The sequence below is a fragment of the Camelina sativa genome, chromosome 18 (genome assembly GCF_000633955.1).
Source record: "Camelina sativa cultivar DH55 chromosome 18, Cs, whole genome shotgun sequence".
Classification (NCBI taxonomy): Eukaryota; Viridiplantae; Streptophyta; class Magnoliopsida; order Brassicales; family Brassicaceae; genus Camelina; species Camelina sativa.
The window spans coordinates 4,682,996-4,695,764 of NC_025702.1; the positions used below are offsets into that span (position 1 = coordinate 4,682,996).

Consider the following 12,769-nt stretch of genomic DNA (forward strand, 5'->3'; position numbering starts at 1 on the left):
AGATTTGATTTAGTAATTTTGTGAACAATCTAAACTTGTTTTTAAAGCTGATTTTTAACCTAGAATTTTGCAAAAAGATTTGGATTTTCTGGTTTTAAATTTAGATAATATTTGCAGTGAGAACTGATTTATTTTACAAAAGTGTTTAGAGTTCTAGATCTGATTTTAATTGCTTGAATCCTATTTAATTATTGATTTATATTTTGTAATTTCTTGAAAAATTCTCCGGACCTAGCTTTTTGATCTTCTGAATTTACAACAGTTTTATTTAATATTTTGCATTGCCTTTTTAATTTAAATCAACTTGTTTAGCTTAATTATAAAACTCTATAATTTATTGTGTAGACTTCAGTCCTTGTGGAATTCGACCCCTAAGTATTACAGTGACCTCTTAATTTGAGAGAGTAGCTCTAGGGCTTAATTTGAGCATATCATGTTACGTTGGAAATTTTATTCACAAAATTAAAAGAAAAAAGAAAATCAAGAACTTAAACCTAAAAACCAAACAAAAATATTGGTAAAACATCATTAGCAATCTTCAACTAAAGAAAGTGCCATGTTGTAGTAAAAAAAACTTAATATTTAACAAAAAAAAAATTACTACTCAATTTCTGCTTATTATGCCAGAAATAGAGCTGTCAAAATGGGTGGGCTGTCCATGGGCGTACCATGTCCAATTCATTATGGACCGGTTATGGACAAGCCCATAATTAAAACGGGCTTAAGTGGGCGTGGACAACAAAGCCCACAGACAAAACAGGCGTGGATAACCTGGACATTGGGCGGCTCATTGGTCAGACAATTCTAGGTCAAAATTGATTTGGGGGAAATCGTAAAACACATTTCTCACTTTCTTCTAACTTTGTTGGCGATTTCTCTGGCGATTTCTCCGGTGATACCATCTTCTTCCCTTCAATCTCCGTCGAATTCAGGTACGAAACTAAGAACTTTGTAGTCTTTGAAAGACCCATCTGCTTCTCTTCTTCTCTTTCGATTTTGAGATCTAGGTTTAGGTTTAGATTTAGGTTTCTTCCTTCCTTCTCTTCTTCTCTTTCGATTTTGTGATAGACCCATTTGAGATTTAGGTTTCTTCCTTCCTTCTCTTCTTCTCTTTCGATTTTGCGAGAGACCCATTTGAGATTTAGCCATTGTTGAAACTTGGATGATTTGATTGAAACATCGAGATTTTGGGAGATGATAGGATTGGCAATCATTGAATATGATTTGCCTTACTCTTTCGTTGAGTACAGAATAATTAGGGAGGCTTTTCAGTATGCAAATTCCAACATAGAATTTTGGTCAAGAAATATTGCGGCTGTTGATTGCTTAAAGATCTACAAGAAAGAGAAACTGAAGCTTGGAAAGATGTTGGATGAAGTTTCGGGTAGGTTCTGTTTAACAACAGATTTGTGGAGGGCAATCACAGTAGAGGGATACATGTGTTTGACTGCACACTATATCGATAGTGGATGGAATTTGAAGACAAAATCCTATCGTTCTATGCATTTCCTCCTCCACATACGGGTGGTGGACTACTTTTAGATGTATCAACTAGGTGGAACTCAACTCACCTTATGCTCTCAAGAGCAATCATGTATAAGGAAGCACTTCGCCATCTTGCCAAGATTGATACAAGTTACCAATCTTTCCCTTCTGTTGAAGAGTGGACAAGAGCAGAGTTGATCTTTGAGTTTTGACCCCATTTGCAGAGATGACGAATCTGATCTCTGGTTCATCTTATCCAACTGCCAATTTGTATTTCAATCAGGTATGATCGACTTTGATTTAGGTATTAACTTTGATTTAGGTATTCGACATATTAACTTTGATTTAGGTATTCGACAGATTAACTTGATTTGTCCTTGGTTTAGGTATGGAAAATTGAAACTTGGCTGAAAGCTCAAGAGTACTCTTATGACGATGTGATTTGTGAGATGGTGAAAGGTATGAAGGAGAAATTTGACAAGTATTGGGAGGATTATAGTGACATACTTGCTATAGTTGCGGTCTTTGATCCTAGATTGAAGTTTACCTATATAGAGTATTGCTTCAATACCCTTGATGTGTCAACTAGTAAAGTAAGGGTGGATCACTTGCGTAAGAAGCTGAAGAAGCTTTTTGATGTTTATAAGAAGAACCCAACAAAAACAGCAGGAAATTCAAAGTCAAACAGTATGGAGCAAAACATTCTTCCTGGATATGGTGTAAGTGTTTTGTTCAAACTACTTTGTTTTTTTATCGATTGTGTTTGAGATGTTTCTGTTTTGAGCTGCTGCATATTTGTGTTTGAACTGTTTCAGTTTTGAATCATAATTTCAGGGCTTTTATGCTTTCATCTCCAAAACAGTTGGTGCTAATGGCAAGTCAGCATTAGACAAGTACTTGGATAAACCAGTTTTGGACATGATGGCATTTAAGAGTTTGGATGTTTTGAAATATTGGAAGGATAATGCAAACCGTTTTCAAGAACTGTCTTCTATGGCTTGTGACATCCTTAGCATCCCTATTACGACTGTAGCTTCAGAATCTTCGTTTAGCATTGGAAGTCGGGTGTTAAGCAAGTATCGGAGTTCACTCCTTCCTTCTACTGTCCAAGCTTTAATCTGCGCAAGAAATTGGCTTAGAGGTTTTGAAGAGATTGTTGATCCATTTGAAGAAGGCAAAGAGGGAGAAGGAGAAGGAGAATGAGTTTGAAACCTTTGTTTCATTGTGTTTGAAACATTCTAGATGTTCATGTTTGCTTTTGGATGTTCGTGTTTATGCTTTTAGATGTTTATCATGTTTATGCTTTTGGATGTTTATCATGTTTATGCTTTTATCATTGTGTTTGAAACATTCTACATTTGGTACATTTATGTTTATGCTTTATTTTTTCTCATTTTACAAAATTTGTCATATGTTGTCCAATAGACACCCATGAACAGCTCATAAAAATATGGGTATTAGTGCGCATAGTCGTTAATGGATTGGTCGTTAATGGAGACGGACAACTATTTGTCCAAAATCAAATTGGACTATGTTGGACGGATCAAAATGTACGTAGACAGCCTATTTTGACAGCTTTAGCCAAAAACACCATTTGTCTAGTAAAACAAAAAAAGAAAATTTGATGGAGTATATTTGCTAAACATACCTTCGAATGAATCATTCCGTGAATAGTTTTGGCACACATACATTGACTTGTTGTACACCTACCTACTGAAAACACTAAAATGGGACAAAAGTTGTCATATTAAAATTATTGTATATCAAGGACATTCCCACATGAAGTCATTAACGTCTACTACGGTTCTATGAAATTCATTATTCATGCATCAGTTCATTAATTTAGAACAATCATCGGATATATAATTCAGATCCAACTTTAGATACCATAAAGCAAATACACCAAATTGAAACTGACTTGACTTTTTGTTATTTTAACAAAGGAAAAAAAAAAAACAAAGAGGAAGAATAGGGGGGAACCCGGTTTAATAAAAACTTTCAATTTTCTGTTAACCATATTAATCCTGATTTCTTTCTCTCCTTCTCTCTTCTTCCTCATCCTCTCTCACTCCGATCCAGTCTATTTCTCCTTTCTCTCTCCTTCTCTCTTCTTCCTCAATTTATTTCTGCCGCATCATCAATAACACCGAGCAGATGCGACCTGATGGAATATTGATGTTGATGTTGTTCCCCAGTTCATTCATCATCGTAGCCACCTACGAATCTGCTTTCTCCGCCGTAGATCTCGCCAAAGATGGAGCTATTAGTTATTTATTTGAGCAGAGTGTCGTGATTTCCCGATATAAACCGGTGGATCAGCCAGGAAGCGGCATCATCAGAATGGTCTTCGAGGGAGCCGGTGTAGAGAATGATGATCTGCTCCCAGATGAGGCAAATGATGGGCTTGTTGGCGGCGATAAGGGGAAAACCAAGGTAGCCGGCGTCGCCGTGATCTTCGGCGTGAGGCGAGACGCGGAGGAGCCAGGAAACTTCGGACGATTAGGGAGGATGAAGAAGAAGAGAGAAAAAGTAGATAGCCGGGATTAATTTTTGGTTTGATATGGTTGACAGAAAACCAAGAATTTTTATATTAAAAATTAATAATTAATTAGATAATTAGGGTAAAAGTGGAACTTTGATTTTGTTAAAAATCGTGGGTATGAAAAGAACAACACTAATTATTTTGAATTTTAAATAACATATTTTTATTATTTGGTGTATTTTTATTCTAATCTAAAACAATTGGATATTAAATTTCCAAATAAAAATAATTTTAGGTTTTTTTGCATTTTTTTTCTTATCAATCTGTTAAATAATAGATATATGTAAAAAAAAAATTTCTTTTCTGTAAGATATGTAAAAGGTTTTTTTTTTACTTAAAATTTGTTAAGGAATATAGATGTAGAAGACTTTTTTTTTTGTAAGATACGTAAAAGACATTTTTTTTATTTTTGCGTAGAGCACTCCCAAATGTTGGGTCGACACTGCCAACGCGTGTCCAACGTGAATTGGAGAGATGTTGTAAGATGTGGTGCTGGTTGATCCACAATCCATCTCTGCTCTGTTGGTCGGGCCTATTCGAGCGTACATCTAGAGCTTCTTCTACAGCAATTGCTGATTTCTATTTCTATCAACTAAAGATTCCATGCAACCACTTTAAAAAAATGTTTAAAATCTTTCAAAAATCCAGTCTTTATAGGAAAGTTTCACCTCATAACTATCTTGTAAGCTCTCTCAATGGACTGTGAAGATATTACTCACTCACAAAAAAAAATGATTGCGGTTATACCATGTGCACTAGGTAATAACTCGTACTATATGCAGGATAAATCGACTCAAATAAAATTATTACAATTATAATTATTATTTGCAATTTAAAGTGTCATAATAATAATTTTACACATATTTTTTTATTTTATTCAAATTTACATTTAATTATTTTGTATAAAATATATTTCATCCGTGAAATATGGAATATAATGTTAATTATTGTGATAATTGTGATAATGTTATTTATTTTTAAGATTATTGTAAGAAATAATTTTTAATATAACTCCCTTTGTTTCATAAAGAGTATCATTTTAGACTTTTATTTTTGTTTCACAAAGAGTGTCATTTTACATTTCCAATGCACTATTTTATATGTTCAATGCATCTTTTTCATTATATTTTCTAGTTTTATCCTTAATCTATGACTAAATTAACCCATTAAACATTTATTAAATAAGGGCATATATGTATATTTTACTATTTTCTTAATTTGTGTGAAATATGTCAAAATAACACTTATTGTAAAACAGAGGGAATACTTAAATAGTCATCAAATTTTTTAAAATTGGAGAATTAGTTTTGTATTTTAAAAAGTTAAATAGATGAATAAGTTTTTTAATAGTTTTTGAAATGTAATTTACTTTAAATCATTAAATATGTTATGAAAATGATAATTAAATTATTAACTATACATATATTTTTTAATAGTTGATGAAGTCTTTCATTTTAAAAAACTAATAGAAAGAAACATTACCTTATATATTCTAATGACACATTTATGTAAATAATAATAAAATAAAGATTTCCTTATATATTTTAATGGCACATTTAATAAATCAAAAGACTTATTTTTGTAAATATGTTTATCTTGAGATACTTAATTGTAATTAAATCTCCAAATCTCTCTGGCGACGACACATCAGCATTTTCAACAAAATGCTTCTCTATTAATATATACGGGATTGGTGAGAACTTCTCTTTCTCATAATTTTTTTTTTGTCAACAACAGATCAGCTCAAACGAGCTAATTGGTAGGAAAATCGTTTACAAACAATACTTGGTGCGGAGATGTACACGCTTGGCGTGCCAAAGAATCCACCCTTAAATTAGCATTTCTAGGAATTAAAGATAAAGAAAAGGAAGAGAATTCCTCCCTATCAGTCTTGATGTCGTCAAGGTACGCCGAGAACGCTGGCCAGTCGGAAGGAGAAGACACCATCTTCACCAAGTCTGAGCAGTCAGTATAAAAAGCCACCTCTCTGAAGTCATGGCCGATCATGCAGCGCATCGCCCAAAGGAACGCTTCAACTTCAGTATGTAATGGAGATAGACTTCGCCTGAAATTCTTGGCACCCAAAAACGGCAACGTTGTCTGGATCGAGGTACAACACCAACCAGCACCTGCATACAAATCCCCTGCTTTCCAAGATCCAGCTATGAAGCATCGATATCCTGAAAAGACCGAAGGAAGGGAAACCGTAGGCACCCTAACTGGCAACTCCGAAACTACTGGAAAGGTGGGACTGGTCACTAGATCATCCTCTATCTGAGCCTGCTGCCATGCTGCAGCTTCACCCTCTGCTACCCTAACAATATCCTCTGGCCTTTCGGCAATATTGTCAAAGACACGTGCATTCCTTGCTTTCCAAATAAACCACATAAGCCAAGGGAAAGCCGCAATATGGGCTCCCGGATTCTGCTGCCCTAAAAAGTGATCAACATTTGCATATACTGATTCCGTCGGGAAGGAATTAGGTCCCACCGGCACATTTGCTAGCGCCCAAACCTGACGGGCCGGAGGACACACAAAGATGGCATGATTTATTGTCTCCGAATCCGCGCCGCATCGTACGCACCGTACATCACAAGCAATACCCCGTCGTCCCAAATTTGCCGAAACCGAAATACAACCAGATAAGACCTGCCACATAAAATGCTGGATCTTAGGTGGGCAACGAGCCCTCCACACACTAGCGAGTAGGGGGTAATTTCCGGGCCATAACCAGTGGCCGCAAAAGTCCGAACCACGTCATGACGTGCAGTATGATAGCCTGATTTGACTGTATACTTCCCAGTTTTCGTGAAATGCCAACCGAAGGGATCATCCCTTTGGTTACCACCCAACGGAATAGCCCTGATTAATGCAACATCAAGTGGATCAAAATGCTCATTGAGCATATCCAGACGCCAAGAATTATTTTGTCGATCAATTAATTGATTCATTTGAAGAGAAGGGTCCTTTAACGGCCCCTTGCTGGAAGCTGGTCTTGGGAATTGAACTGGTACCCAAGGATCTGACCATATAGAAATGGTGTCCCCAGAACCAACCCGTTTAATAAGCCCTTTATTAACCAGAGAGCGAGCAGAACATATACTCCTCCATCCATAGGAGGGAGAGTATGACCTAATTGGATCCAATGGATGCGTATTCCTATATACCTACTTTTGAAAACCCTGGCAAACAAAGACTCTGGAACGTCTATCAAACGCCAAAGTTGCTTGGCCAGTAATGCCGAATTAAAGTCATCCACATTCCTAAAACCAAGACCACCCAACTGTTTGCTAACACATAATTTCTCCCAGGCAAGCCAATGCATGCCCCCTGTCTGACCATTTGTACTCCACCAAAAATTTGCCACTGCACTGGTAAGCTTGGATGTAATTGTTTTTGGTAATCGAAAACAAGACATCACAAACGTTGGAACAGCAGTTGCAACAGATTTAATCATCACTTCCCTTCCCCCTTTTGAAAGCAAATTTTCCGTCCAACCATTCGTCCGACTTTGAATCCGCTCCCGAACAAAAGAGAAAACCTTGGTCTTAGCCCCACCCAAACTTTCGGGTAAACCTAGATAGGATCCCATACCACCCAAAGTTGTGATCCCGAGAACATCCTGGAGCTCGGTTTTTGTCTGCTCATCAATCTTGTGCCCAAATTGTACCGAGGATTTTGTAAAATTTATTTGCTGACCCAAAACAGACTCATATTGTTTTAGAATATCTAAGATAACCCGACATTGTCCTCTGTCCGCCTTACAGAAGAAAAGACTATCATCGGCAAACAACAAATGCGTAATTGGCGGACATTTGTTCGCCACTTTTATCCCTGTAATAAGCTTCTCCCTCTCTGCTTTCCGTATATTAGCAATTAACACCTCTGTGCATAAAATAAACAAATAAGGAGATAAAAGATCACCTTGTCGCAACCCCCTCTGTGGCACTATCAAACCATTCGGCTGGCCATTAATACGAACCCTATACTCGACTGAAGTGACACAAAACATTATCCATGAAACCCATGACTCTGCAAACCCCATCTTCTGTAACAGAGCTGCCACAAAATCCCACTCAACCCTATCGTATGCCTTACTCATGTCTGTTTTGATGGCCATAAATTTCCCTTTGCAAGACGGGTTTGTATGCAAGCCATGAAACATCTCTTGAGCAATAAGGATATTATCCGAGATCAGCCGACCCGGAACAAAAGCCGATTGAGTCTCGGAGATAAGACCAGGTAAAACCCTCTTTAGTCGCTGACATAAAATCTTAGAAATGATCTTATACCCAACGTTACACAGGCTAATCGGACGTAATTCTGCCATTCGAGTTGGCTTTGCCACCTTCGGAATAAGGCAAATATGAGTCCGATTGAGGTCCTTGTCAAAAACTCTCTCCACTAAAAACCTATTAACCAAATCCACAAGGTCCGTCTTAACTATACCCCATGCTTTTTGGAAAAATAAAGCTGTCATCCCGTCTGGGCCTGGGGCTTTATCCGGATGCATCGTAAATAAAGCAGATTTGACCTCAACCTCCGTAGCGGGTCCTGTGAGCCGCTCATTATCCTCGGCAGTAATCACCATATTGACCTCCCTTAGGACCTCCTCAAAATTTTCTGGATTTGTTGAAGTGAACAAATCTTCAAAATATGAGACTGCCGTGTGAGATATATCAACATCCTCAGTGGACCAGATGTCGTCCCTATTAAACAAACCAGTAATCCGATTACGAGCCCGTCTCTGCTTTGTTAAGGCATGGAAATATTTGGAATTCTTATCCCCCAATTTCATCCATTTACTCCGACTCTTTTGATACCAGTAAATCTCTTCTTCCGACTTCTCTTTCTCATATATAATCTGTTAATCATTTTAAATATTTATTTAAACTTTAATTGCTAATTAAAACATTTATTCAATTATAAAGAGACAAATGACAAATGAGTTTTTCAAAGGTTTGCCAAAGTTTTTTTAGATGACAAACATATCTTATTCTCTTTCATCTTATTCATTATTTTTATTATTTAAATCATAAGAAACTCTTTGAAAAACAAGCAAAGCACATACTTTTAAAACATATATAATTTTAAAAGAAGAAACAATTAATTAAGCTTAAAACTAAAACTAACAAACTAGATATGATCTTAGTCGGAGAAGAATCCAATCTAGGCGGAAGAATATATCTCGAATCGAATAAGAACATATAATCTAATTCGATAAGATGGGAGAGAGATTTAAAATCCCACCGATTTCATAAGTCGCCTCTTTTTCTCTCTTAAATATGAGAGAGATTAGAATAAAACTTGACACTATACTTATAATTTATTTATATTAATGCTAAACATAAAAACATGTGAGTTTATGGGATATATTTAATCTTTTTATGAAATCTAGTATATAGTGAATATATAAAATATGTAAAATGTGGTTCGAAAATATGATTAAAAAAAAAGATAAAAACTATTAATTAGTTTTCAGTTAATATAAAATGTTGACATAAAATATGATAAAGATAATTTATTTGATATAATTGTCAATATCCTATTTGTTCTAATAAAGTTATTGGAAGGAAAAAAAATCCTATTTGTAATTAAATATATATAAAAAAAACTTTTCCCTTCTTCGAGGGAACTCTCTTTTCTTCTTCTTCTGATTTCAAAAAACATAATCGTGCGGTGGTTCCTTCCTCTCCGGCGGCCACCACGACGCTAGGAGGGGAATTAGTTAATTTAATTGCTTTTTGTTTTTAGGTTTTTCTCTCGGATACAATGAATCTAGGCTAAGCGGTGGTGTTGAGATTAGGGTTCCAGGTATGGTGGTGCGATTTGAAATCTGCATCCGACGAAGGTTCTTAACGGTGATCTAAAATTTGCAACGAATTCATCCTTTGATGAAGGAGTTGTGAAGGCGTTTTCGTTGGCCTCAATCTTTCTGTTTGTCTCTGCTTCTGTTGGCTTAGCTTAAGTGGGGTTCTTTGCTTCTGTTTGTGGTTTGTTGTGGGTTATGTCTTAGTTTCAGTTGTTGGGTTGCAATTTTTGATTCCTTTTAATTCGACTTTGTCGCCTCCTCTTGAGTTGATGGTGTTTTGCGTTGGCTAAGGTTTCAATTTGTGGATTCATCATTCGGAAAGTAATTTTCTGCAGAGGCATCTACTACCCGTCTCTAAGTTCTTGTTGGTCTCAGGTTTGGTTTCAAGATGGTGTGGTGAGTTCGATCTCTATTCCTTCCCTTGCTTGGCGTTACCAGTTTTTGGTCTGTAGGTGGCCTTTGACTGGGCCGACGAATGTCTGTGTTAAGGAATGGGTATCCTCTGGTGTTTTCCCCAATCGGATTTCAAGGTCATGTTTTGAACCTTCGCTTTCTCGATTCTTCTTGTTCTCTGAAGTGGCTGTGATGGGTTAGGTTATGTGCTATTTCCTTCATGCTTTGTCGTTTTCATTTTCGTCATTGTTGTGGTTGTGTGAGCTCAATATAGCTCCCTTCTCGGGCTTTCAGTTTTGGAGGCTTTCTTCTTGTGGCTACGGTACTTTCCCGTATTTGTTAGCGGGTTTAAGTATCCGTCTTTGTCTTTGTAACCTTGGATGCAATAAAATGAGACTATTGGGAAATAAAAAGTAATCAAATATTAAAAAGACATTGTTGTTATGATATATTCTTCTCTTACACTCAAGAATCCGAGAAGAATAAAGAAGTCGATAGCCAGTCCATCAAGTCAAGTAACAATGTAGCAGAGTTACTTACAAAGGTGGTTTCGACAACCTCATTCAGAATGCGTCTTTAGAGATCCTAATGCATCTTTTAAAGATAATACTTCCAGGGGGAGAATATGATGATTCACGTGGCTGCACTCTTTTTCCTTTATCATGGTTTTTATCCCACTGGGTTTTTCCATGACAAGGTTTTTAACGAGGTAGCAAATAACACATAAAAGATCGACCTCGATTGAGAATGTCAATGACGAAGGGGGAGATTGCATCACTATTCGTTGAAAACTACGAAGTATATTTACAAAATCATTTCCTACTTCAACATTGAGAAAGCGTATTCACAGTATTGGAATGCGTCATCTACGAGGTCTTTGAAGTCTTTTAGAGGGGGAGTTTATGTCATTGTACTCTTTTTCCCGCGTCATGGTTTTGATCCCAATGGGTTTTTCCGTGACAAGGTTTTTAATGAGGCAATGCATAACTCATTATTGGTGATGGATACTCAAGGGGGAGTGTTATGAAATAGGTGTGATTATCCATCACCACATGTGTCTTTCATCTTAATGACACATATCCCTTTACTTGGTGTAACACTTGTTCACCACTTCACCACTTGTCCTTCACATTTGTACACTTGTCATTGTTTCTTTGTGTAGTGCATGAGTCATCATAGTCTTATCACTAGCATATATAGAAGTTATGTATGAAGAAGGAGTGAGAGAAAGATGTAGACATAATAAGAAGAAGAACAATAAATGTGTTAATGTTGCTTTTCCTCACTTTCTCCTCCCCACGTTCCTCATCCATTTTCTTTGTACAATTATATAGTTCCTTATACACATATATATATACACCTATATACATATATATATATATATATATTTACGTTATTATTTATAATACGTTATCAGCTCGATGTCTTTACTACTGAAGTTTTTACGAGGTAAGTACGTAAATTTATATTATTTCTATTTATATTTATATAATATAAATATTATAGACATGTGAAATTATGCCTTTTCCGGATTGATCGTCATAAGTTGTAGGCGTTGCCTCCTTTACGATCAAATGTATAGCTAAATCATATCCGGATAGATCATTAGATATATGGTAGGCTGTGCCTCCTTCATGATCAAATAAAAGCTTGTCTTTTCCGGATTAATCATTAAATATGGTAGGCTCTGCCTCCTTCACGATTAATAAAAAGCTATGTCTTCTCCAGAAATTTTATTTTATATGGCAGGCTCTGCCTCATATACAATCAAATATAAAGCTATATAAGTTTCGGATTGATCATTATACATATATAGGCTCTGCCTAATTTATGATCAAATAAAAGGCTTTGTCTTTGCCTCATTAAAATGAAAATGAGGCCTCCTGAATTCTTACATGGGAAGCTATGATTTTTATTTTATTTTCTGAATTTCTTTATCTATTTATTTTATGCGTTAAATAATAAATATATCTTATATAAGTTTTAAAGACAATGAGATGTCTTTAAGATCAAAAACTACATTTCTCTTATGAGAATATATAAAGCATGTGTACATATATTTTATACAGTGCAAAAGTAATTGGAAGGTCTAGATGAGCTAGTCTCTCGACTTCCGAAGACATCAGATTCATAATTATCGATGTCTAGTGTTTTCCAAAGTCTCAAAGAAACTCATGAAGTTTTAATGACATTTTGTCTTAATAAAATTATTATGTTAAGACTATAAATAAATATGGTATCATAAGTTTGACCATATTGGAGACACGCATGTATATGACTACATCATACAAAAAAAAAAAAAAAGATGGCAAAATTAGTAAATATGAATTTCCCTAATGCTTCAAGCATAGTGTTACCGGTCAAGGCATCCCGGTCGATCAATGATATTAAAAATCATTGAGAATTTGTTTAGAGAAACAAAAGTTGTTTTAAAAAGTATTGCATGCCCCCATAAAGTTGTAAACACAATACTTCATTCATATTTAAGGTAACATCTAATTTATGTTGAATCTATATTAGTTTATTTAAATTCATTT

General features: G+C 35.7%; 2 protein-coding genes across 2 annotated transcripts; both read left to right on the forward strand.

Moving 5' to 3' along the window:
* Positions 1,195–2,688, forward strand: LOC104763135 (zinc finger BED domain-containing protein DAYSLEEPER-like). The gene is made up of 5 exons (XM_010486551.1): positions 1,195–1,384; positions 1,483–1,635; positions 1,710–1,768; positions 1,872–2,204; positions 2,320–2,688. The coding sequence occupies exons 1-5, from the start codon at positions 1,195–1,197 to the stop codon at positions 2,686–2,688; spliced, it is 1,104 nt and encodes a 367-aa protein (XP_010484853.1).
* LOC104760534 lies at positions 3,284–4,665 on the forward strand. The gene is made up of 2 exons (XM_010483473.2): positions 3,284–4,014; positions 4,445–4,665. The coding sequence occupies exons 1-2, from the start codon at positions 3,640–3,642 to the stop codon at positions 4,490–4,492; spliced, it is 423 nt and encodes a 140-aa protein (XP_010481775.1). The 5' UTR covers positions 3,284–3,639; the 3' UTR covers positions 4,493–4,665.